Consider the following 26,138-nt stretch of genomic DNA (forward strand, 5'->3'; position numbering starts at 1 on the left):
GTCGCTGCAGAGGAAATACGTCACGCAGCTAGTGACTCGCTTTTCCGACGCTGAGTCTTCTAGCTACTCTCTCATCAACCGTTGATCATCATGATAGCCCTCAGAGCCAGTTGCTTGAGCCCAATATCTGGGTCTCATTTCCAAGTGATTCAGCCCCTCTTCCACGGAGTCCTGTAACAGCAACAAGCAACCATGCCAATCCGTTCGTTGGGGACGAAGGATCACAAGCCAGGCACAAGACACATCGTTGGGGTGGCACAGAACCCCAGCACGGACGGTGTGCCAAGACAAATAAAACCCTTGCTTCCCCGGCCAAGGCACTCAGAACGGCGAGACGGGCTGACGGGCCGAACTTCGATGGCTTCTAGAAGGTTTCCCAGCTCGGAACGATGTTTGGCGGCTGGCACCTCCCATTTTTTCTCGATCACGATGACGCGGTTCGGAAGATCTAGCAAGGGGGAGTCTGGAGGGGACAAAGGTCCAAAATCGGATACGATAACCGAGGTGGGCCGTACTCTCGGGTCGCTGGTGTCATCAACCCAAAACGCCGCGAAAGATCAAGATCCAAAGTTTTGGTTTCTGTCAATAGAGATCCCATGTCCAGCAACACCGTTGTCGAAACGGAAGCGCCGACGGCGTGCCGGCCCTTCGACCCATGTGATACGCTCCGGTGCCTGAACCCAATGGTGCTCTTCAAGCAAGCCACCAGAGCGAGTGTCTAAGAGCCGATTAAGACACAGCTGCAATTACAACAATTATCTTGTGAAGATTTTTCATTTCAAAATCCTGCTCATCTATTTGATCCTTTCCTCAGGATCCACGGTGGCAAAGGAAAATTGAGTTCGCGGCATGTCTCGGCTTGTAGCAGAAACTAATAGTCCTATGCAAGGTGAAGGCTTCTAGAAACTTGCTACGCAACTCCCCAAACTTTTTGGTCCGAGCTTCAAGGTAGCCCCCCCCTTTCACATGCAGATTGAGCCAGGGTCGCTGAAAGAAGAGTCCTGCAGGATTCTAGAAAGAACTGACCTGATGTGCAGGTTTGTACAAGCCCTGGCCGTTGCTAAGAATGGCGTTCAAGTAAATGCCCAAGCGGAAGATCTCGAGCTCGCCGCTGGCCACTGTTTGTAGATCCATGGCCCCAGTCTCAGGATGATGAACGGCGGATCCACCAATGCAAGACAAGAACGTTCATAATACGGGGACAGACGAATATAGAACACAAGAGAGAGCCTCGTCTCTCGATACAACCCTGTCATTAAGTGAAACAGAGCAACCGCGCGGTGCACCGAAACCACACATCATCAATATTACCCGATCCCTATGTAGCAGCGTAGTATCAGCAAATCCTAACACCCCTCTAACCACCCAATCTATCCATCTACCTCCTCATGCTCCCAATCAGCTCGCGCTGCGTCTCCCGGTCACGCAGCGTCTCACTCAGACTGCCAATGCTGCGCAGGTCACCGACCACATCCTTAGCCTTACCAAAGTACACCTCCTGCAGCAGGTTCCGCATCTTGAGCTCCATGTCCTCCACAAGCCGACCGATGTTGGCAATGTGGCTGTCGTCGTTGTCCACGGGCAGGTCCTGCTCCACTTGACGCGTCATGTTGCCGGACAGATCCAGCTCGCCTAGCGAGGAGCCTTTCGTGGCCAGGGACAGGATGACCGTCGAGGTCAGCCGGTAGTTGGATGTGCGGCCGCGCTCGGAGGCTTCAAACACGTGGATGGAGTCCCAGACTCCAGAGGAGGTGGCGTCGCCTGGGGTGGAGGCTAGGGATGTTAGTGAGAACTGCAGCAGCTGAATGAAGCGATGGAGAGATGCAAGTGGGACAACATACTCTTCTTCAACAACACCACGCCCGCAAATCCGTCGTCCAAATTCCACAAATAAACCGACGACACGCCTCCCTCGTAATACAACTCCCGATACACATCAAATGCCTCATTCATCTTAATCTCCATCCTCCGAACCCTCTCTCCGGGAACAGCCCCTTCCCCAGCGCCCTCATTGGTACCCCCGGGGCCGACGCCCCCCACTGAGGGCGCGTCGTCCAGCGGCGGGTCGAACTGATTGCTCCACGGGGAGCGGTAGCTGTCACCATCACGGTTGTAGTCGCAGAGGAGGTAGTCACGGCCGGTTTGCTTGCAACGGCGGATGGTGAGGGGCTGGTCCACGGAGGATAGGAGGTCCTCAGCTAAGTCAGGGGCGAGGGCGATAATGTTGTTGAGGTGAGAAGTTGTGTGTTTGGGGTTGAGACGGCGGAGGAGGTCGCTGGTCGGGTTGATTAGCAGGATTGCTAAGTAGGTAGCTGAGATTGTGAGGTAGGAGAGAGTCGGCGTTGGGCTAAGGGGAAGATAGGATAGGGCTTACAGGGCCGAGTCGAAGGGGTCCACGGCCGCCATGTTTGCTGCTTTCTCAATGCTGCCGAAGTTGGTATTACTTGTGTCTCGTACTGTTTATTGTAACTCGTGGGTGCAGCTCGTCGTCGTCACTCGTCGGGCGCCGCAGCTGGTGTCGGGGGTTGTTGCAGGCACTCGCTGCCCTCCAGGAGGGCACTGGTGTCCGCCAATGCATGCCGCAGGATGAAGATGAGACGGGACTGTGGGGCAAAGCGGTGGGGCCCATCAGATATTGTGGGGTTATGGTCCGTGCGCGCCAGGGGAGGGTACGTACCACTGGACAAGGGTCAATGTGATTCTTGGGGCCGCATGAGACTTAACGGCTTTCATCAACAACCTCATGATCTCATCACATAAGTAAGCAAGCTTCGTGTCAAGAGCCATTCGAAGTCATAGCCGGGATGGTATCACAGAGGAGCACAAAGCCTGGCATAAACAATAAAAATGAATCAGCCAAAGAACTCTCATCGTCAGAAAGCCAACTCACTCGCCTGCTAGGTGAGTCCTGCCTTCATCACCTCATTTCACGAAAATCACCACTGACATCTTATAGACAGCCTCCTAACCCTCTCCATTCCGGCTCTAGTTTTTATCCACCTTCTAGTAGCCCCTTATACCAAAGTAGAGGAGTCCTTCAACATCCAAGCCGCCCATGACCTCATCGTTTATGGCACACCGACCCGTGATGTCCATGCCCGGCTCTCATCCACCTACGACCACTTCACCTTTCCTGGGGCTGTACCACGCACCTTCGTGGGCGCTATCTTGCTGGCCGGGTTTGCTCAGCCTCTCCTAGGGATTGTCGGCTTCCAGCATACGCAGTTTGTGGTGAGGGCCCTGTTGGGGATGTTCAATGCTGCCGGGCTGCTGGGGTTTGCAAGAGGATTGAAAAGGGCGTATGGGGCCGGCGTCGCAAGATGGTATCTGCTTTTACAAGCAAGCCAGTTTCATGTGATCTTCTATGCGTCCAGAACGCTGCCGAATATGTTTGCTTTTGGGCTGAGTATATCCCCCTTCGACTATCTCAATGAGCACAACACATGCTGACCTCCCTGCCAGCAACACTCGCTTTCACCTCCCTCCTACCAACCCCTGCCAATCCTAGGCTCAGTCTTCCCCGTCAACGGCGGGCAATTGTTCTCCTCGTCTTTGCGGCAGTTATTTTCCGTTCGGAAGTCGCCCTCCTGCTCATCACAACAGTCCTGCACCAGCTGATTCTCCCCACACTCTCCCTGGAGCGTGTTTTTTTCCCCTTCACTGTCGCCTTCATAATGTCCTTGGCCATCTCGATTCCCATCGATACTTACTTCTGGCAGCGGTTCCCATTCATCTGGCCCGAGCTGTCGGCCTTCATCTATAACGTCTTCCACGGTAACGCCTCCAACTGGGGCATTTCCCCCTGGCACTGGTATTTCACCTCTGCTCTCCCACGACTGCTGCTCAACCCCCTAAGCTACATGCTCTTGATCCCTTACGCAGCACGGCATCCAGCACTAAAGTCCGCCGCTCAGCACTTGATCATTCCCCCGCTCCTCTTCATAGCGATATATTCCCTCCAACCCCACAAGGAAACCCGCTTCATCTTTTACGCCGTCCCTCCTCTCACAGCAGCAGCTGCATTGGCAGCCAACCGACTCTGGATCAACCACTGCAAGTCCATCCCCTCCGCTATCCTGTCCATCGCCCTTCTCGCCTCAGTCGCGGCAACCTTCGTCGCCAGCACCGGCATGCTCGCTATCTCAGCACTGAACTACCCGGGCGGCGAGGCTATCAGCTACCTCCGCTCGGCTATCCTCCCCAACAGCAGCCATTCTACTGGGGGTTCAAAAGGGGTCGTGTCCATCCACGCCGACGTCCTAACGTGCATGACAGGCCTAACCCTCTTTACCTCGGCCACGGCGCACACTTTGTCTCAACACCGGCAGCACCTCTCCCTTTCTCACGAAAGCCCTACCAGGAAAGTCAAGACCATCTCATCTACTCCCAACTCCAAGTCAGATTCGAACCTCCCCCGTTTGCTAGTCGACAAAACCGAGTCCGAGTCCGATTTATCCCGTCCCGAATTCTGGCGCCAATTCGACTACGTCCTAACCTCCACCCCCCAGCTCCTCCAACAACGCCTCTTCCTCCAACCTCCCGACCCCAGAAAAGGGGATACCACGCGCTGGGAGGCGGTTGCTGTTGTCAAGGGGTTTGCGGGAGTTGAGATTGTCAGACCCGGACGGGGCGACCCCCTTCCTGATGAAAGGGAAGGTGTGAAGGTTGTTGGACGGGGTGCAATGGTAGAGGGATTGAAGAGGCAGGTGATGAAGATCACAGGGGGTTGGTGGGTTGGGCCGAGGATGAGGGAGAGGGTTTGGATTTTGAGGAGGGTTAGGGGGGGCTGGGAGGGAGAGAGGAGGGAGGCGAGGTTTGTTTGAGTGAAAAGGTGCAAGGAGTGCTTGTGTTAGCAAAAGGATGGTGTGCTTAATCGAGCAGGGTAGAGCACTGTCTGCTGGTTGGATGTGTGCCCTAACCCGGGAAGGTTGTGTTCAGATCGGTGTTGTAGTTCTCTTCACAGCCGACTATCTGGTTATATCTACTCGGATTCTGTTTCCTTGTAGAGTAAATCTTAATTCTGTGTTTCACATAGCTTCTCCCTAACACCACTACTATTCCCATTGGCATGTAAGGCTGAGGCCCCAAGTCTATACTCCGTTAACGTGACCGATCCACAGATAGTTGTAGTTTCGCCTATGATGCCGTCAACGGGTGTCAAAGACCATCATCCATTCAACAAACGCAATGAGACAATACAATGTCAAACCATCACATTTAAGCTTGTAGATGGATCGTGTCTGATCTAGCAAAATCAGTGTGTGTTAAAATTTAGATGCTAACAAAAATCAAAAACGTACAGCACCCGGGATTCGCTGGTCGTCACCGACCCAACTACTAACCGGGCCCTCAGTGGCTTAACTAGGGCAGAGCGGACGGGATGCCGTGCTTTCCACTGGGTATGGCCGTACGTGCCAGCATGTGGCCGGAACTCTCCTCGTAAACCCCCAATTGCTTGTCAATTTCCAAGAGGCGACACCTAGGAACGAGCTTTCAACAAGGATTGCGCTTCAGCAGCCATACGTGAAGACACAAATTACCTTGTCTAGCAGTTAGTTACATGATCGATATTTTGCGAAGCTCGCGAGCTATTAAGCCTAGCATCATTAAGGATTTGGAGCAAGCTCTTAGGTCAAGATTGTGTCAATCACGAAGCCAACCGGGTGTCGTCTTCGACTCCCAGTTACACCATGAAAAGTATCGAGACTCGAAAGTAACTTCCGAGTCTAAACAATCATGTCTGACAATGAAAGCTCCACAAACTTACCTCACCTTTGAACGTTAGAAAGTTCCATGTGATACTCCTTTACCTCGAATATCACGATCAAGATGCACATCTTGGTGGTTACACCATTTCCAGTAACATCACCACAATCAATCTCTTCAGTATCCGTAAAGTGGTTACGTACGTACCTCTCGGTATAATTATTCCCGAGCACATAGTGGGGATGAAACAGCCCAGCACTCAACTGTTGCCTGTGTATCCAGATCAACAAGGAGATTGGAGCGCCACTGCGATGAATTATTGCACAATGAATTCTCCGTCGAGTACCAAGTAGAAGCATGTATGTATCATGTGTGTGTATATGTGTGTGTGCATGTCAGGTTTCCCATTGAGATACCATACCACACAGATCACACACATGAGCCGGTACAAAAGATCCGCATCTACCGGGCACTACTTACCTTTACCTACCCGGGACTCACAGCGGGCGGAAGTGAACCACCGATCTCTGGAGATGGGCACATAGCCACCTACCAGCCGCTTGTATATGCTGTATGTATGCTAGATGACAAACATCTAACCAAAGTGAGGTGGTACTCTTCTCCGGGGAATCGACACTGAAAAGGCCTTTATCCATATTAGATGACGTTGACCAAGCAAAAAGACACAAAGAAAAGAACCAGAAGTTCCCCAATGTTATACTGTGGCGTAAAAACAACCGTACCGCAACTGACCCTTGTTCGGTACTTGAGGTTTCTCTAGAAGCCTATGATGCAACCTTAGGCGGAAATCTTCGGTTGGTGCGACCCCAATTGTGGGGTTGAAGCATCGAGTAGATTTGTTTCAAGAACCATGGTTGTGCTAGTCGGTCACGGCCGGGGGATTCTTGGGTATTTTTCTGTGTTAGCCGTCGGCTAAACCTATGATGGCCGTGAAGCGAATGCTTTGCGGGGCGGCTTCGTAGTGCTGTGTCCCCTCGTCCATCTCAAAGGGAAGGAGCTCATGACACTTCATTGGATGGGAATCATGATAGCCACCATCAGGACGGCATTTGCGCGCTTGCAACGCCCCTCTAAAGGGAGCTCATGATGTCCTCCTGATCAAGGTGGCACCCTACTCGGCGACTGCCCGACAAGAGTTGCGTTTGTGTAAGGGACGAGATCGATGCGCCCATCTTAAGACCAAGCCCATGCCGCCGTAATCACGAGGTATAAACGCGGGCAGATTTGAATGTCTGGAGAGGATCATGACCGCAGCATCTCAACTCAGTAATAGCTCTTGATCCACCGCCACGTAGCCAAGATGCAACAAGGAAAGTGCACGTTATTTTCGGCGGTGCATATCTTCCGCAGAGCCATGCTGGCGCAGTGGGCACACATCGAAAGAGCTGAAGTGAGCTCTATAAGCAGTGGCTAAGCATCGGCACGACCGCTTCGGTCAGGTTGTCTGCGAGGCAGATCGTCCTCAATCCGCCAGCCATCCAGGAGCAGGCCGGAAGCTTTACCACCGTCAGCATGGAAGATTTCTGCTATGCTTTTCTGCTGAAACCGGATGCCGACTCATTCATCCCATATTAGCTGTCTCAGGCCCGTCGAGAATAGCAGCGCAGATGCTCCCCACGGGGGCGGATCATGCCCGTAGACCAATGGGATCAACAAGCGGCCCTCTCGTGGCCAAGCGAGCAGATCTGAGAGGTCAGCGAAGCGAAGCGAAGCAGCAGGTTAGGTGGAAAAGACCGCGAGCTGGAGCGGACGCGTAATGCCCAATATATGAAAAAGAGTTGTCCGGGAGAAAACATCATAACACCCATTGCAAGTTGTCCACGACGCTGAAAGCAGCAGGCAATATTTTTCCGTCGGATTGCTGGAGGGGGGAATTCTCAGAAGGATGCTGGATAATATCCAAAGAACCCTTCGTCGACCGGGAATGGACCTCTCGTCAATAGCGACGGGCCATTTTTCGGCAGGCCGTGGTTACTTAAATTCCGATCTCAGAGTATCGGAAACATCGGCGTGGGATAACAATGTAGTATTGTGGATACCATGGTTAATCCCAAGATTCTAAGGCCCAGCCAAGCGCTTGCCCAGAGTCGCCCAGCAATGCCCAGAGGCGGATCAACAAGGACAAGAAAAGTCAAGAACTAGATGCATAACTGGACATTTCCTGCGCCGTTGAGCTGGGTCGGAAAACCGCGAAGGCGGTGCCAGCGTGTTTTGGTGGCATTTGGATGGCCTGCAGCTATGCCCCTGCTGTCGGTGAGAGATGCTGTCGCCAGCGAGAAATCCAAGACCTACATCGCCGTCTTCGACAGGGCGGGCAGAATAATGAGAGGTCGGTGTTGTGTGGCACTCCGACGCTCGGTGACTCAGCGGCCAGCGAGGCATAATCTTGAAAGCTGACAGTGTGGGGCCTGCCTTCGAGCACTTCAGAGCCATGAGCGGTCAAGACCAGGAAGATATCGGAGAGGACGGCGACGAACTAGGTTGGGTTGCCCGGATAGATGGCACCATCGCGAGAAGGCCGGTAATTGCACCATCGCCCGGTCTCGGGTTACCGTCGTGTCACAGAGGACTTCCGTGGGCATTAGGGCCGTGGAGCCGCGAAAGGCTGAAGGTGCGAAGAGGAGCGTCATCTGGGTCTTCCGCGTCTCGATTCCTGGGACCTTTGGCACTTGGGACTGGACCCTAGGAGCTGGAGGAGCACCCAAGACACATACATTCCGTGTGTGTGCCACGCTTTTTACCCGCCGAGAGAGAGCGAGCCCAAGAAAAACGAGACAGCTCGACCACGACTTCGAGTGCCGCAATATCCGAGATCTGCGCTCCCTTTGAAATCTGAACATCCAGCGAGGGCGTCCGTGACAAAAATAAACCGAACACAGCTCCGCAGCTGTGTGAGACGGGAATGCCCGTCAATGGCGAGCAAAGCCTGCTGCATGACGAAAGATCGATAGAGTGTGAGTTGACGCCAAGATCCCGGTCAGCTCACTGCGAAATTCTGGCAGCTCGGATAGGCCGGCTTGGGTTCGAGTCTCCTTTTCTTGGAAAAAATTGTCACATTGTCACACAGGAATCAAAAATCCTTCCTGCAAGCCACACTTTCCGAAAGTCTCAGATAGGTGTCTGTTGGCGAAAAGAGGTTGTTGGATGCTCCACGCTCCCCACCATAGCTTAAGTCATCTTTGCACCAAGCACCCTGGAGCTCAACGTCTCCGGAAGTCACAATGGTCGCCATTCCACCTCATCTCCCTTCACAACCATGCACAGTGCACTAGTGAATACGATAGCGGTCAGAGTTTTGTTTCCAATTCCTCTTGCGACACTAATTTCTCCTTTCTCCAACCTCCAAGAACAATTGAAAACACTTATTGCGGTCTGCTTCTCGCGCCCCTTGCTCCAAATGAAAAAGCCTCCTGTGAGGCAACCAGCTGAAGCTCTTGGCTGGTGGCAGGCGCTCTATGGAGCCATTGTCGGCCCAGGTGGCCCGATGCTCAAGCTGGCTGCCAATTGGCACGACGTCAAAGGCGCCCCCCACACATTGGTCTGCCCAGTGCTCAACCCTGCCGAAGCTTACGAGCCTGGCGGATGCCCGGGGGTCAGAATGGAGACGTCAAGCAGAGCCCAAACCCAACCTGGAACATTCCAGGTGCCTGGCTTACCAGATGAGCCGGGGTATGGCTTCGCTAGCGCCATCTCTGCCATCGTCAGCCCCAGGGCCCCAGCACCGACCATCAGCTCCCGTCAGCCCTGGTGGGTCAGAATATTACCTCAACCGGACGCCCTGTAGGGCGGGGTTTTAGTTTTACACATGTAGGGTGGCAGGGAAAATCTCGATGCGAAGAAACGCTCTGATGTACGCTGACCTCAGCTGTTATGTTTCATTGTGGACGACAGGCAAGGAAAGTCAGGAAAAAACAGACGAAGCGAGACAAAAGAAGATCAACAAGAGAAATGGGAAATTCATGCGATTGGAAGTGGGAAGCTAGAAACTGCGGCCGTTGAGTCTGGGTCTGATGTTCGAGCGCCGTCTCATCCAAACATCTCATCTCCCTGCTCCATCCTGTTCACAGCTCGGCTGTCCCTGGCTGTCCCTTGCTTCCATGCGTTTTCATTTCCGGGTTCTGCGCCGTGTGCGTGTCCCTACCGTGCCGACATGCCCCGGGAACGGAGATCACCAGTGGCCGCTGTTTGGGATTGTGTCACCAGAGATGGGGTTGGAGGATTCTGCCCCTTTTCTTTCTGTGCTTCGCAGCACTCTGTTTACTCTGTCCTCCCCTTAATGCCGCGAGGACACACGACTAAATGGCCGACTTACTTACACGATCGCGTCGCGTAGTAGCAGCTTGGCTTGTGCCACGTCAATTAAATGGAGAGCAGAAGTGCAGGCCGTAAAATACGGATAGCAGTTCGGGCGTCCTGTAGTGTACACAAGGTTTAGCTCATCGCTCGTCACCTCACACCATCCCCCCCAGCCCGCAAGACCCCGCTTCTTTAAGTACTCGCACACAGTAACACCCAGCCAAAAGCCCCCCAACGCCATACTGTGGTTGATAGTAGCCTTGAATCCCAGGATCCGCGGGCTGCAGCGGTGAATCCATGCTCCGTTGCCATTCACCACGCCCAGCTGTCCCGGCTCACATCATCAAACTCAGGCTCAGTCTCTGATTCTATGGACAACCACAAAGCCAAGAATGCCGACTAGACAGGACAGCACAGTCCAGGCCAGCTCTCGTGTTGTCGTGCAGACCGTGCAGCCGTTGTTCCTGATCTGGCCAATTAATACGGCATGCCTTCCCTCCCGTCCTCTCATCGTCCAGTGCTGGGCTCTCACAAATAGCCTTTTCCAGAGGCTAGTGCATCTCACCAGCATCTATTGGCGTACAAACAGCCAACAGCACCCCTTGCTCTGCTCACACTATTGCGTTTTATTTTCTTTGCGTATCTGCACCATGGCTGCACAGGTGAGACAACACAATGCATGGACGAGACAACACAATGCAAAGGGCTTACCGTCGTCATGGTTCATGGTTATGGATGGCCATACAATCACATTGCCATGATCATGTACTTTTGCTCTTCTGGGGAACCTAGATCTAGCATGTCGCTGACTGCCCCGCGCATATGTTAGCTGTCGGTTGCGTGCGCGATGGTGTGCTTTCGGACTGCTACGCTGGAAGGCTACCAGCCATAGGAGCCTGTTGGAGCCCATAGAAGCCTGGCTGGCCTCCGGGAGGGATGTGCTATAGCAGCAGCTCATAGGATAATGCGCAAGCCTCGCCGGCGTTTTTATTTTCTGACTATTTTGTTGGTTTTCCTTTTCTCTCCCAATCACTCGACGAGGCCAGCTCCAGCCGCACCGCAAAATAACGGTGGTATCACATCCGTATTGGGACATCCTTGAATTGGTATTCTGCGTCCCAGCTGTCACCAGAAGCGCCTTCAACTGTCCAGAAGCGAGCAGTAATTTGTGGGCAGCTGGCTGTGGCCATCGGGCCTCGACGATTCACTTTCGAGTCAATTCGATGCCGACCGTCAAGCTAACGAGCCAACGGGGCACTTTTCGTATATTACCCGTGGCTCAACAAAAAAAAATATAGTGCACAACCGGAACATGGCTCATTGTCAATTGACCCATTAAGGCTGCGGCTACGCGCGCTAAAAGCCCGGAGATGTCAGGCATTTTTAACAGCGTTACGCCCTCTCAGGCCCTCAGCCTCGGGCTGCGGCCCTGCGGGGGATCAGACTAGTGGATATATAGCTTAGTGCGATTTTTCATTTCCACCGAAACCGTCGTAAGGCACAGACCGCCCTGCGGGGACCTTGGCCGACCTTGTCCTTTTGTCTTCTTGCCCGCAAAGGACGAGGGTCAGGGGCCAGGGGTTAATACGGGCTGGTAAGCAGCCAAGTATCCATGTGTCCAAGTCCATTTGGATGTGGCTGACTGCAATGGGACATTACTGGTGCTCGAAATCCCTGTCCCCTGCTGTCCCGGCCATCCCCTGTCGTTCCAGCGCCATGTTCTGTTTTTTTTTTTCTGCGTGAGAACATCGTGCCCATCGTCACCACAGCAGCTGCCAGACTCCCGGACTAGGGTCACGGAGCAATTCAAGGTACCTCTTCGTGGTGGTTACTTGTCCATTAACAGCGCATTGCATGAGTTGGAGACTCTGTGATGCTCCAGATTGTACCGTTTACTTTCAGCTACCCACCGTCCTGTTTTACATCCGCAGCATTAAGTCGCATCGTCGCTTGCATCTTGTCCGCTCTTCCACTTGTTGCTCAGCTGCCTTTCCCACGTCGAGGAGCGCTGGGTGAGACCTTGTTTGCAAGGCTCTGTTGATTTCACGCCTCATTCCTCGTGGTAGACCCCTGTCTGCCGCCGTCATGGACTCCTTTCTTAATTTTTCTCACAAGCCACCATCGCGGTTCTCTCCACAATACTCTTCCATGACCGACGTTGCGTGGCAGCAGACAGACGATCTGCCTTACTCGTCCAGCAGCAGCTTCTACACCGCGCCTGAGCTGGACTATTCACACGAGGTACCTACCGTTGTTCCCAATTACAACCTTTGGGCACTTCACAGGCAGCGCCTAGAATGCCCTCGCCTTGAGTATTGTATTGTGTCCTGTTCTGACATTGCTGGGTGTCCCTCCCAACAGCCACAGTATCTCGAGCTACCTCCTCCTCTGCAACAATTTCCCCAACGCAGTAGTTCCCTCTCCCAGTATCAACGCCAGCATCAGCACCAGCATTATCACCAATATCATCATCCGTATCAGAACCAATATCAAGACCAGTATCAGCATAACCAGTACACTATGGCGACCGTTGCCGCTCAGCGGCCCCCTCTCCATGTCACGATCCCAACTACTCCCCTTGAAGGGGGTCAAACCCGAGCACAGAATGATCAACGCGATGGACAGGACAGTGATCCTACGACTCCGACACAAAAACAGAAAGTGAAATTCCTGGAGGACGACGACGACTCAGACTCCAAGTCAGACCAGAGCTCGATCTGCCAGTCCCCAAGTTGGGAAGGGTACGGGAAGAAGAAGAAGGATAAGAAGAAGGAGAAGAAGCAAGTTGAGAAGGAGGTCAAGAAGAAGAGGAGCCCGGCGCGCCTCAGCAAGCTTCCCCCTCCCACGACGCCGAATGGCAGCCGACCCTCCGGCCTTACGAACGCCGACCGGTCCAAGTCTGACACAGTCCTGTCCCAGAACTGGCAGCAAGGCACTCTCCGTCCTGGCCCCAGGCTTGAGGACATTGGTCGGGCCGTCTCGACCGATGACTTTGACCAGGGCGAAAATCACTGGACCGGTGCTGCCGGCGACCAGGCCTCGAGCGGTATCCAGCCTCGGAACGTACCCCGGCCCCCGCGCGATGCTTACCCGCCTGCTGGGTCCAGGACGCCCCAGGCCAACAGCAGGAGTCAACAAGGTTCTCCTGACCGCAATCGCTCGCAGGAATCACTGGCTGGAGATGGGTACGTCCTCCAGCACCGGGCGCAGGCTACAGCACGCGCCCTGGCCAACGTGGCCGACGAGCAGCTCATGCACGCCATCGAGAACTATGCGCCCAGTATTCACGAGCTCAACCAATCGTCACGGCGGACGTCGCTCGCGGTAGACCCCAAGGCCGCTGCGCTGTGGCTTGTGGGTAAGAGGCCGAGGTCGAGGACAAGACAAGACGAGATCGCTGTAGGGGACAATGATATACTGTCGTTCAAGGCAGTGCCGTACAGCCAGTCCAGCGCCAGCATGCCTCCTCCGAAGTTTGTCGACACCGTCCCGAACAAGGGGAAGCTGAGCCCGGAGGAGATTGCCGATCTGCTGGCCAAAGCGAAGGTGAAGGACGAAAAGAGGGCTGCGTCCCGTCGCGCGAGCCAATCTCCGCGCCAGTCGCCGACTCAACGGCCTCAGGACGTTGCTCCTGTAAGTTGCCCTCGTTCAGATACAGTCTTGACATCTTATATGCCTGCGTTGGTGCTAACGTCAGCCAGAACGCCACAACCACAACCACCACCACAACCACCACCACCGCAACCAAAACCACTGCCGCAGCTTCGCCATCTTCTGCTCCTGCCAAGTCCAATGAAACGAGCCAGCAATCAGAGAACTCGTCCTCATCGTCTGTGCTTGGCGACGTCTCGCCTCTTCCGTCCAGGACTTCTACTCCGGACACTTCACGGCCGCAGTCGGCTAAGGATGTGCCGATTTTTGGCGAGCAGGCGCAAGATAAGACAGAAAAGAAGGGCAATGGCCAGTCTTCCGAGCAAAGACGTAGGCAAGGCTCCGACTCAGACGGGTCAAGAAGCTCGTATCCAATCGATCTGGACGCCTACACCTACGTCACTCCTTTGGTCTTGAACAACGAAAAGGAAGCCCAGGCCTCTCAAGCCGTGGCCGGAGCGGCCTCTACTTCCGCTCCTAAGCCAGAGTCTCAGGCTCCCGAGCAGCAGCAGCAACAGCAGCAACAATCCGAAGCAGCCCGGAAACCTGGCTCGTCATCAGAAACCCCCGACCCTGAACGTCCCAAATCCCGCTCCCAGTCCCTCCCGCGCAAGGGCAAAGCCCGCGCAGCCCCTGCTCCCCTCCATCTCGACGGCAACAACAGTGACTCCCAACAACTCCCTCTCAAGCCTGCCCTCAAATCCCCGCGCCGCATCCCCGGCTCCCCTCTCTCCTCTGCCGCCCCCTCCACCCGCGCCTCATCTCCCGCCCGCAGCCCCCTCCGCTCCGAGTTCTCTGTACCCCCGCCCCCGCCCCCGCCGATGCCTCACAGCCCCGGTCTGCCCCCGGCAGACATGGCGAGCCTTCAGCCCCCCTCGTTCCCCGGCTCCCGACCGACATCGAGCCATGCTTCCGGAGCATCGACGCCGTCGCAAAGAACGTCGAATGCCAGTGGTCCTGTATCGATTCTCAAGAACGGAAACAGCAATGGAAAAGCTCCTGCAGCGCCGTCCGACGCTCTGGCGCGCACGTCCGGCCTGCCGCGACACCTGCAGCGGCCCGGCACCGCTACCCCATCATCCTCCACGTCGGGTAGCAACCCGGGGATGATGATGAGTATGCCACCCGCGATGCCGGTCGGCAAGATGTTCGTGGAGTGCTGCAACTGCCATTTCTACCACGACATGCCGGCCAAGATTTATGAATGCATGGCGAGACCGGACGCGGTGGTGGTGGCAGACGAGGAAAGCGGATTGAGCGGGCAGGTGACGACGATGGTGAGGTGTCCTTGGTGCGGGCATCCGATGAGTAGAGGGTGCTGTGCGGGGTATGTGGCGGTTGTTTATATCAAGGAGAGATTGCATTGATGGGAACTGTGAGAGTTCTGTTAGTGTTGAAAGGAGGCGATTTACGTTCTTTTCGATGGACGGTTGATTTCCTTTGTTTCTGGGAGGTGCAGCTTTGCTTTTCTCTTTTTTTTTTTTTTTGGCTTCTGGGTGAGAGAGACGTTTACGTTGAGACGTCAAGTTGCATTCCGTGATATTTCTTGGGATCTTGTTTCATGCTGCTACCCGTCTCACCAACTTTCCGGCATCGATTACGATTTCCTTATTTTTTTCCTCTACTGTTGCCGCAACCTAACAAACGCCTGGTAATGGAATGCTTGAGCGGAGGATTGGATATAAGCGGCAACACACACAATAAGATAGAAGACATCCCAGGTATTCAGCCAACAGACTCCGTACCTATCTCTACGTAATCGAAGCTCTCTTTTGTTGCTGGACAATTCAACATTGGACGAGCGTACATTTAACGCATGTACAAAAGTGGACTTTAGCTTGTTTCTTGCTCTTTGTATATACCCGACTTCTATTTGGTGGAAAATTTTTAGGTTGAAGCCCTCAATGACATTTGAGTTCAAATTCGTTTTTTTTAAACAAAAAAGGTTGGAGTTTGGACATTGTTTCCTTGTGCGTTAAAAGACAAGATTTCAGCCCAAGCTTCCAAGCCAAACAAACTGTTCGCACCTAGGGTAGTCAATTGCAACGGTTACGGCTGGATTCTTGTTCATCTCTCCTACCTCAAGTTCTATGGCAGTTAGATTCAGCTTAATTAGATTGAAGTCATTTTACTTGTTGCTCGATTAAGCAGGTTCGCCTTTTCAGTCTCCTGTGGAGAGACAAGCGTGGTTTTTGACTACAGAACTGGCCCATTGTGCCCTTGTCCTCAATATCTGCTCACACCGTAGCTCTCTGATATGTAATGCCATTGCTGGCAAGGAGACCAATTACTGGAGAACTTCTGCTCTCTTCAGAGAGGACATATCAGTTCTTCATGTCTTAGCCGGCAGGCCAACCCCCACTCCTCAATTCCTTGTGTGTTCCATCCCTCCGATGTCCTCATGTTGAACACGGATCGAACGAGACGCTTGATGCCTGATACACCGGTTGAATACCCCACGACAGACCGGCAACCGTGCTCAGCATCCAACTATTGCTCATGAGCCAACCTCTAACAACCTCTCTTGAGTTTCCCCGTCTGTGTGACGGCTGATCCCGAGCAATCTACACATATAGACTCCTCGGAATTCGGCTCGCGGACAATCTCGGATACTACCGACTCCCGTCTTGAGAAAATGGTCTTGGCTAGCAGCGACGCATGTAATTGGAGAGGGAAGAAGGATTGCGTCGTCTGAGTGGTGCGGGCAAAAATTAAAATGAGAGGGATGAAGTGACTGAAATGATGTTGATGTAACTTTCGTAAGGCTATACCCACCATCAGGAATCTTCGTAAGAAACCTTCTTGGCAACTGCACAGATCACCGACACCCGCACCGACTTCCGAGCCCAGTTTGATGCTTATCGAATGGACCCGCTTATCTCCACCAGCACGTGGCTCTCACGTGATTTTCCCGCATCTGATAAACTTGCACCCCCACACAAGACGGCCAACAAACAAGGGCAGTGACAACAAATGGCAAGCTCGGGCCGGCGCCGGTACTGAGCCCCACATTTTCTGTGTTCCTTTATCGCGGGCGGGGACGAGCGAGTGGCCAGTCGTTATCGAGAATCTTCTTCCATGACGATGCTAACACCGAGGAATCGGAGGGGACACAATTGAGACGAGAGACATTAGAGAAGGCCAAGCTTTTGACCTTCTGAGCTTTTATTACAACGGTGACGGCAGCAGCAGCAGCACGACATCGCGACATTGAGCGAGCGGGCTGACTCGGCGAGGGTCGAGACATCGACATCTGGTTTTTGTCAGAACATTTAATATCCTCCTCGGCGATTTGCCGCTGACGCCGAGCTCGTGACTTAGACACATCCACCGTTCGTCATTGGCAGGTGTTGGCGGCTCTTTTTTTTTTTTGAAGCGATACAAAGACTTCGCCATCGGGACACCCCCATTTTTTTCTACCTTCAACTCCATCTCAGCGACTCCTGCTCTTTAACTTCAACGGCGTCGACGCTTCCAGCTCCACACGCATGTGTGGACTGGACTGCGAGACGAGAACGTAGGATTGCCCAATCTCTGGCGAATCTTTGCGCAGGAATTGAGTCACCGTGCTTCGACGAGTTCTCCCGAAACCTGCCTAGTTAACCTCATATAGCCCTGATATCTAGGTAGAAAGCCGACCAGAGCACGCCAGAGTAGCTCAGCGCGCGCAGATGGCCTCATTTCCCTCCACGGGTGCGCACTCGTCCCCCGCCGATGGTCAGAACCATGACCGATTAATCGCCGAGATGCACAACCACCACGACCATCATCATCACCATCCCCACAATAACCTCCACGATAGCCACAACCCGCTAGCCTCTGCGATGGCTGATTCGGGCGAGATCACGGCGGTGCAAAAGATGCTCTCGGCCACGTCGGGCAGCCTGCTGACCGCGCTGCTGGCCACGCCGTTGGACGTCGTACGCGTGCGCCTGCAAGCACAGCGCATCTCGAAGCCGACCGCTACCCGCGCTCCCATTGACTGGACGCGCCTCGCAATCCCTTACCCAGCCAACTTCCGCCCTGCCGACCTCGGCGTTACTGCTTGCTGCCGCGAGGTGTTTTTCAGCGCTAACACCGCTGAGGTATGCATCCTGGGCCCGCACGTGTCTGTTGCTGGTGCTCCTTCGTCTTTTACGCCTACAACTTCCTCATCTACGGCAGCTGCCATCTCTTGCGCCGTCGAAGAGACCCAGCAGCGTACTTTCAACTCGACCATTGATGGCCTGCGCAAGATCGCCCGCCACGAGGGCATCACGACCCTCTGGCGTGGCCTCTCACCGACCCTGATCATGGCGATTCCCGCGAACATCATCTATTTCACCGGCTACGACTGGCTGCGCTACAATCCTTCGTCGCCCTTCCGTCGCATTCCCCTTGTCACCGATGAGTACGTGCCACTCGTGGCTGGCTCCGTCGCCCGCGTGCTCGCCGCTACCGCTGTTTCTCCCATCGAGTTGTTCCGTACTCGCTTGCAGGCTGCACACGGCCAGTCACATCCTCTGAGGGAGACGTTCCGCGGTGTCAAGCAGATGGTTGAGGCACATGGTTATCGCGCGCTCTGGAGGGGCTTGACACTCACCCTGTGGCGGGACGTTCCGTTCTCGGGGATTTACTGGTACGGATATGAGACGATCCGCGGCCGGTTGAGGGAGTGGAGGGAAGAAAGAAAGGCAGCAGCTGTTGGCTTCCCGCACCATCATCACCAGCACCATCTTCGCCACGTAGAATTCGCCGGTACCAACGACATGGAACGCGGCCGGACAATGGATAGGATCTCCGCGACACTCCGCACGCGCTCCCAGTCTCGCGAGAACCACCGCGAGACCTTCACCGACAGCTTCATCGCCGGCGCCATGTCGGGCGGTTTCGCTAGCGTTGTCACCATGCCCTTCGACGTGGGCAAGACCCGTACACAAGTCTTTCGCGACGCCAAGTCATCCTCCGCTGGCGCTGCTGCGGCTGCAAACGCTAAAGCAGCTGTCGCCCCCGAGGAGACAAACATGGTGCGTCTGCTGTGGCATATTTTCCGTGCTGAGGGCATCTCTGGCCTCTTCCGTGGCTGGATTCCGCGCACCCTGCGTGTGGCGCCGTCTTGTGCAGTCATGATAAGTAGTTATGAGGTGGGGAAGAGGGTGTTTAAGGGAGTGAATGAGCGGCACGCGAGGGAGCGAGGGCAGGTGCAGAGAGAGATGGAGAGGGAGCCTTAAGTCTGCCCTGATAAGGGTTAGACTCCAAAGGATTGTTTTTAAAGGAGTTGGACTGGTTCGGCGTTCGGTTACTGGCAATGGTTTGACAAGGATAGGCTATGCTCCCCTCTCCTCTCTCTGTTACGTCGCATGGTCTTTCATCTTTCTCTCTCATCGCGTTTGGCTGTCAAGAAAAAGCAGGCTCGAGTTTAAAGTAATTGTTTCGATTTCTGTAAACCTTCTCACATAACACAGAAGGGGATAAGAAAGCGATCTACAGGATCATCGCAAGCAGGAGGATAAGGGCGAAGATACCTTCCCTCATTACTTCTGATTTGGGAGGCCGGTTTTTTTTTTCCTTTCAATCTTTGTATGAGCGTTGTACGGAATTTCGGCGTTGAGGTTTCGGACAAGGACAGGACAAGGACAAAGGCACAGCAACAAGAAATCCACCTCCCAATTCCAGAAGGTCGGACGGATGAATGGATGAATTTTAAACCGGGGAAGCTCGGTGACTTGGTGGATGAAATGTACATCGTGTCATTATGTGTTGTATGTAAAAAGCGTGTTCAATACTCATTGTCAATACTCATCGGCATCAGAAGGACCATCAACATGACATCAGCATCGTGAAGCATGTTGAGGTGAAAAGGAGAAAGAGATTAGAGGGGATGGGAAGGGAATGGGGAGCGGATGGCCATGTAGGTCGCTATCTGCAGAGAAGGCACAGCAACAAAGGAGAGTTTATGTAGACCTAACCGTGGGCTTTTGGTTAGATGAGCAATGCAACGATTCCAATAAACAGCATGGATCCCACATACGGGCGGTCTTGGATTTGGGCGGAGAGCTCGAGTAGCCCTACAAATGCACTGGAGATATCATTGGCCTAGGTAAAATTGGCTGGCACGAATGGTCACCAATTTCACACTTGGCTCTCTCCATATGGACTATTTACGTAGTTCAGTTGGACATTTTTCACCAGAAACTAAAACTACTAGCGAAGAAACGAGTTGAATTCCATCGCTGCTGCTGGTTTATATACCTCAAACGCTGGGGGGTATCAAAGACTGCCATCCCAATCTCACATAACCTGAAATCCTTTCCAAACCGAAGAGACCGAAAAACCGAAACACGCTCCTCCCATTTCATCCCAACATACCCCTGACTACTCAAAACGAGGCCTTTTCGATGGCGGCTTCAACATCACGGCGTTATCTTGATGGTGCTTGAGGGTCGGCTGCCCGTTCGGACTGGGGACAGCCGACGCCGGGGAGGGGGGTGGTGGCGAGGGAAACACGGATGTTGATTGGCTTGGACGTAGGCTACTGCCATCGCCTGCGGCAGACGAAGTTGAAGGGCGCTGTGCGGAGGGGATAGCGGCGGGTGGTGAGGCAGCCACCGTCTTGCGGACGACGGTGCTTCCGCAGGCGCCGGCGCCGGACGAGGCAGACGGGCGCTTGCGCCGGAACTTGGCGGCCAGTAGGCCCGTGGGCTGGTACTTGGCTGCCGTTGCCCCAGCCGACTTTTTGGGCCGCCCGTTCTGGAGGCTCGAAGCCGGGGGACAAGACGGTATGATGGCTGCCGGGGCGGCAGCTGACGAGGTTCCCGAACGGGATGCGCCCTCTTTGGCTGGCAGGCTCGTGGGCTTCGAGAGAGAATGGCTGTTCACGAACTTGTCGCCGAACAGGTCATCCTCGTCGTCCCCATCGTCGGAGAAGAGGCTGCCGCCACCAGCCTTACCTGCCTCATCATCTTCGTCGTCGCTAAAGATGCAGATGGTGATCGCCCCGTTGTTGGCTTGTGGCTTTTGACTCATCCGGGAGTTGGGCTTCCCAGACAGCGTCCTAGGGGCGATAATTTTTTGAGGCTTGGAAGAGTCTGCAGAGACCGGCGGCTCGGCATAATAGGTCTTCCTTATCTGTTGGTTAATCATGCTGATCGGGGCACTGTTCAACCTGGTGGGAGGAATGTCAGGCCTCTTGACACGGAAGATTCTGGCCTCTTTCTTAGCCGCCTTCCTGATCTCTTCCAAGACGGACTTCTTCTTTTTCTCGCCATCTTTGTCGAAAGATCTGCGGCGTCTGGAAGCCATTCTAAGAGCCTCCTCACCGGAGATGATCGGAGTGGTTGATTTTTGCTCCTGTTTGTGATGGGCAGCTAGTTGCTCCTCTAGTCGCTTGGTGGCGTTTTGGATTTGTTCGTCCTGGATGCCCTTGTACTTGATGTAGACTTTGTGCCAAGATTTTGGGTTCTTTGGAACAAATTTGTGCTTCTCTTGTAGGAGGCGGAAGTCCTGGCGAATGAGTCGCTGCCAGTGTTCAGTTGTATCCAGATGAGGGCTATTGAGTTCGATTTCTCTGAGGCGAGCAGCGGATTTGACGTGTCGAAGGAGTTGTTGACTGTACTGTTCCGGAAGATCACCCATGTCATCTATGAGGTGAATGTTGTCTATGGCTACACTGAGCGCCATTTCCAGGAGAGAGCGAGGACCCCCTTTTATATCCATTTTGAAAGGCTGATTTGGAAGCCCAAACAAACACGTGAACTCTGTCCAGCAACTTGTGATGGATGATTTCTCGGGCGATTTGTAGTTTTTGATGGGATGAATCAATTCACATGCAGTTGTTTTTTTTTCCCTGCTGGTGCGATATAGCTGGGAGATGGTAAGCGTTTCACTCTTTGTGCAGAAGATTTGCACGTGCAGTCATGTGAAGTGTCTGATCTGGCGAATATTGTAGGTTTAAAAAACTAGCGCACGGCTGAGTTGGGAAGCAACTTGGTATGTGTCAGTGCTGCTATTTCTTGATTCAATCCAACCTTGGATCAATGGGTAATGTAAGGGAGGTGCTGAGAGCTCACTTCACCAACCGTCAAGTGTGAGGAACAATAGTAGATGAGGTGTTGGCCGCATCAATCACTGTACAGATTACTTGTAGGCTGTTTACCCAGCAGAAATTGGCGTGGAAGATATTGTTTGAGTGTTAGGGGGCATCGAACTCATCGTATGCCAAGCAGCTGCACCTCGATGATAGGAGGTTGAATCGATGTCAAGGGCTCTCACTGATGATAAAGAGGAAAGTCATCGCCATGATGTTTAAATCTGTAATGATGCTTGGCTCCACAATGCCACAACGACTGGGGAGTAGACCCACTTTTTACTATCTTCGCTCCAGATCATGGTCAGGTAACAATCATCATTTGTTCAAGGGTTAGGGTAATCAAAGAAAGCACGGTCCGTGTTTTGCAATGCTCCTTCAGCCCACAAAACAGATAGAGAACCACAGCAGGTAGATAGGGGTAAAAACGCAAAACATGTGTTTTCAGTGATGCACTTTGCATTTTTTTTGCCATTTGCATGTTTTGCAGATCCACTTCGAAACTTCATTGGGAACTATTGGAAGGTTACCCAGGGGGTTCGGACCAAACCCGGTCTTTGCTAGCTTACCAGGTGGTTGGCCTCTGCGCGGCGGTCAGTTATAGAATTATCCCCTCTGATGGGTTGAACAATGGGGGAGGTGTACATATAGTGCCCTTTCTTTGACTTTTTTCTCAGTTGTTAGGACATTGACTTGTGTTTAACTAGAAAACTTGGCTTTTGCACTAACAGAAAGATAGCAATTTTGGCAAGTTTTTACAAAAGAATTGTTAAGTCTAACCTTGCTTTGTCCTAAATTCATTGGTCCAGATCCATATGCGCTCGCTAAAGACAGAAATCCTCTAGATGCATCTAAGCATAAGTTACTTACGCATGACATTGCACATGACTTTTATGAGAAAATCCACCTCTTAAGTTTTACTTGGGCCATATACCCTAGGATAACCCAAGCACTCTAGGGATTTGGGAGGTGGTGAACATTTGGAATTTCTATTCCTGTCTGTGACCCTGATCATGTAGGTACAAGATTTCCATCTTTGGCGATTACATATGGTATGAAGTTTGAACTACCTGTCAGCAGAGAGCTAAGGTGTAGTGTAATCCCATTGCTTCCCACAAGGCTTACGGGCATTGGCCTCATGTTTTTCATGACCTTAGTCAATTTACAGTTGTGATCATCTTCTCTACTCAAAAAGTCTAGATATAGATCAAACTATATACGGCTAAAGCATGAACGTGGAATTGCCTGGCTGCTAGAAACTTCACACTCATCAGAATGGCGATGAGCATAGTTTAACAAACATTAAGTTGGACTTGACCCATCGTTACGCCTCTCCTTCTTCCCTAGCCGAGGTGTTGCTCCTCGGGTGTCTTTTGCTTACCTGTTTGAACCTCGGCACACCAGTTTTATAGCGTGGTGTTGTCTATGAAAAGCATAGTTATCCGTTGTTCCCTTTAACAACAGCCTTGGAGTTCAAACACTTGCCCAAGCCAGCCAGCTCTTTTCCACCCTCATTGTGCCCACTTACTTCTTTCCTGATCTCCTATGCATACTGCTAACTCATATTCAAAAGCCTGTTAACCATGTGATAGATGCCAAAGCCCTGACTTTTGGTTGGTTACTTGGCTAAATCGATTACTGTGATAATCGGTGCTTTCTTACTCTACTTGACCGCTGCAGGTGACTTAGCCGTCAACTCAAGGATTGTGTTTTTCACTAGACAACGTTTGGCTCTAGGCAACCATTGGCGGCCAGCCTTTGCTACGTTACAACCTTTGTCTTCTAGTTCCTAGCCCCCTGCGTATTAGGCAACGGTTTGTAATGCTGTATGTGAATCCCATTATGATAGTACTTTACTGTTGTTTTATTTCTTCCTGACTTGAATCTAACTTGTATCCTCTTCAACGCACCTTATCATGTTTCTCACAGTTTTTAGACATGATGACCGCAGAATCAAATCTTGAAAAGTGGTTTCGTAAACAATGTGTAAATGCGAGAAATGGCAACAGCTTGGTAACGTTGGCTTTGCTCAATTTAGGTATTGAGAGAGCCCAAGAGATTCAAAACCATTCCATGCACCCGAAACATAGTGCCACGTCTCCCTTGAGCCAGTACTCTGGGCTGTATGGTCCAGGTGCCAGTTATGTCAAATATCTGACATATTTTAGCGCCTTTGTAGGCAAATAATCTCAGCAGACTTTGAACAGTGTTTTTGATCCTTCTGTGGAAAAAAATGTGGTTAGAAGGCAATCGTTACATCTGGCGTGAAGTCTGAGAATAACTCACCACCTTAGTTAGTGTGTTCTTTAAAACTCCTTTACCTGGGTACCTGTTCATTCCCATTCTTCGCGCACCAAACAGCTCGATATCAACCTGTCAATTTCAGATGCCGGAATAGTCGGACAGAAGTTAGCTTGCAGGATAATTTGCAGGATAATCGCTGTTCTCTATGCCAAATTTTGGTAAAATATTGTTCATGGGTTCGGTCGGTTCGTATCGAAACACTAGACATTGACTTCGTTTACCTAGATGTTATAGGGGGAAAAAAATGACAAGTATTTTCAATTATATTGACATCGCAGACTCCTGTCAAGCAACGGAGTAGTTCGTTTTCTTTGTTCAGGCTGACTTCGTACTCCAACTGAAGCTTCCTCCCGCTCTTCGCCTGAGTTAGGTCAACTTACCGGCAGCAAGCTCACTCTTCTGGCATTACTAAGTGCCTAATCTAACTTGAGTGAAGATTGAGCGTAGCAATCTTGGCATGTCCTGCTGTACTCCGAATGGTAGCCTGTCTTGCCTATTCGAGATATTCCCCAAACTTCCCCGCATGTTAGCAACCTCGGCTGCTTCCCATGTGAGGAGAACTCCCCGCTCGCCGAGACCCTTCCTCATGTAATACAGCGGGAAAGTAGACATAAGATTTCCTGAAATCTAACACTGTTCTTGAAAAGGAGTGCCCCTTTATTGTTTTCTTAAAAACTCTCAGAGCCAGCGCGTTAACGCAATATCGCTTGATTCAACTCGACAGATCACCCAACAACCAGAATTACGACCGTATCCCTTGCCAGTAATCGCCATGCCTATGCATAATGCTTTCCTCCCTCGAGAGGGCTTCAAGGCGGACGCTGTCCTCAAAATCATTCGCAACACTGCCCTCAATCCAAAGCTCCTCTTGCCACTCCTGCTATTGGTGAAGTATACCAAGAAGGGCCAGGACTGGGCCGTCTTACATCCAAAGGCTTATTCACGCCTCAAGAAGCTTCTGGTCTTTAGCCTCATCCGCTGTATCAACAGATACTTCTCCCGGGGTGTTTTGAACAATTGGGTTGATGACAAGTATGACTGGTCAAAGGAGATCGTGGTTATTACTGGCGGCGCAGGTGGCATTGGCGGCCAAGTTGTCCAACTCTTGGCTGAAAGGGGCATCAAAGTGGTGGTTTTGGACATCCAGCCCCTTACCTACCCAGCAGGTATAAAATGGAGGACCACAAGAGAAATCCAACACATCTCCTTTCTTGCTACTGACAAAATGTTTTGACCAGGTCCCACTGTTTATTATTTCAAATGTGACATCACGTCCCCCAAGACTCTTGCGGCTGTTGCAGGAGAGATTCGTGCTACCGTGGGTGAGCCAACTATTCTTGTCAATAACGCTGGTGTCGTTCAGGGGCGCACCATCCTTGACGCCAGCGAGCGTGATATTCGATTCACCTTCGACGTCAACACGTTTGCTCGTAAGTCGATGGAGGATTTTCGATCGTTTCAATATGTGCTAACTGGAGAATTGGATTGAGATTATTGGACGGTAAAGGAGTTCCTCCCGTCCATGATCCGCAACAACCACGGCATGGTCGTGACAGTGGCCTCAGTAGCCGCCTGGGTAACCGTCCCAAATATGGTCGACTACGCGGCGTCAAAGGCAGCAGCGCATGCCTTTCATGATGGTCTAACCGCTGAGCTCAAGACGCGGTACAACGCGCCGAAGGTGCGCACCGTCCTGGTCAATCAGGGTTACACGACCACCCCTCTCTTCAAGGGCTACTACAACGACAGTCCATTCCTAATGCCTGCTCTGCACCCGGAGACTGTTGCCGAGGCGATTGTCATGCAGATCTTGAAAGGAGAGAGCAATCAGCTGGTCCTTCCAGCATTTGCCAATACGCTTTCGATGCTGGCTGCTTTACCGCACTGGTATCAGGTCCGTCTGCGTGAAAAAAATCACCGGATTATGGCTCAGTTTGCCGGGCGGAAGGTTGTCCAAGATTTGGACAAGTTCTATGAGGAAAGGGAGAAGGTAGAGGCGGCTGGCGATTTTGGCGCGAGCACTGTCTTAGTGACAAAGTGATTGCTGGTATCTAACTTTGGTGGATCTGCATGGGAACAGTTGATGTGCCGGGTG

At 52.5% G+C, this 26,138-nt stretch overlaps 7 protein-coding genes across 7 annotated transcripts; 5 read left to right on the forward strand and 2 right to left on the reverse strand.

Moving 5' to 3' along the window:
• Positions 1 to 1,378: 1,378 nt before the first annotated feature.
• On the reverse strand, positions 1,379 to 2,406 carry CTHT_0053450 (putative F-actin capping protein; the record flags this gene model as incomplete). The annotated part of the gene is made up of 3 exons (XM_006695618.1): positions 1,379 to 1,773; positions 1,842 to 2,275; positions 2,375 to 2,406. 3 exons carry the CDS (start codon positions 2,404 to 2,406, stop codon positions 1,379 to 1,381), a joined length of 861 nt encoding a protein of 286 aa, XP_006695681.1.
• Positions 2,407 to 2,743: 337 nt separating this feature from the next.
• On the forward strand, positions 2,744 to 4,823 carry CTHT_0053460 (alpha-1,6-mannosyltransferase-like protein; the record flags this gene model as incomplete). Its single annotated transcript, XM_006695619.1, has 4 exons — positions 2,744 to 2,760; positions 2,878 to 2,901; positions 2,961 to 3,406; positions 3,463 to 4,823. The coding sequence occupies 4 exons, from the start codon at positions 2,744 to 2,746 to the stop codon at positions 4,821 to 4,823; spliced, it is 1,848 nt and encodes a 615-aa protein (XP_006695682.1).
• A 4,301-nt stretch (positions 4,824 to 9,124) lies between these two features.
• On the forward strand, positions 9,125 to 9,511 carry CTHT_0053470 (uncharacterized protein; the record flags this gene model as incomplete). Its single annotated transcript, XM_006695620.1, has 1 exon — positions 9,125 to 9,511. One exon carries the CDS (start codon positions 9,125 to 9,127, stop codon positions 9,509 to 9,511), a length of 387 nt encoding a protein of 128 aa, XP_006695683.1.
• A 2,597-nt stretch (positions 9,512 to 12,108) lies between these two features.
• CTHT_0053480 (uncharacterized protein) lies at positions 12,109 to 15,041 on the forward strand (the record flags this gene model as incomplete). The annotated part of the gene is made up of 3 exons (XM_006695621.1): positions 12,109 to 12,264; positions 12,385 to 13,656; positions 13,725 to 15,041. The coding sequence occupies 3 exons, from the start codon at positions 12,109 to 12,111 to the stop codon at positions 15,039 to 15,041; spliced, it is 2,745 nt and encodes a 914-aa protein (XP_006695684.1).
• A 2,304-nt stretch (positions 15,042 to 17,345) lies between these two features.
• CTHT_0053490 (putative mitochondrial carrier family protein) lies at positions 17,346 to 18,884 on the forward strand (the record flags this gene model as incomplete). Its single annotated transcript, XM_006695622.1, has 1 exon — positions 17,346 to 18,884. The coding sequence occupies one exon, from the start codon at positions 17,346 to 17,348 to the stop codon at positions 18,882 to 18,884; it is 1,539 nt and encodes a 512-aa protein (XP_006695685.1).
• Positions 18,885 to 20,028: 1,144 nt separating this feature from the next.
• Positions 20,029 to 21,369, reverse strand: CTHT_0053500 (uncharacterized protein; the record flags this gene model as incomplete). Its single annotated transcript, XM_006695623.1, has 1 exon — positions 20,029 to 21,369. One exon carries the CDS (start codon positions 21,367 to 21,369, stop codon positions 20,029 to 20,031), a length of 1,341 nt encoding a protein of 446 aa, XP_006695686.1.
• Positions 21,370 to 24,815: 3,446 nt separating this feature from the next.
• Positions 24,816 to 26,084, forward strand: CTHT_0053510 (uncharacterized protein; the record flags this gene model as incomplete). The annotated part of the gene is made up of 3 exons (XM_006695624.1): positions 24,816 to 25,209; positions 25,282 to 25,473; positions 25,534 to 26,084. The coding sequence occupies 3 exons, from the start codon at positions 24,816 to 24,818 to the stop codon at positions 26,082 to 26,084; spliced, it is 1,137 nt and encodes a 378-aa protein (XP_006695687.1).
• Between the last annotated feature and the right edge of the window lie 54 nt (positions 26,085 to 26,138).

Source organism: Thermochaetoides thermophila (genome assembly GCF_000221225.1).
Source record: "Thermochaetoides thermophila DSM 1495 unplaced genomic scaffold scf7180000011820, whole genome shotgun sequence".
NCBI lineage: Eukaryota > Fungi > Ascomycota > Sordariomycetes > Sordariales > Chaetomiaceae > Thermochaetoides > Thermochaetoides thermophila.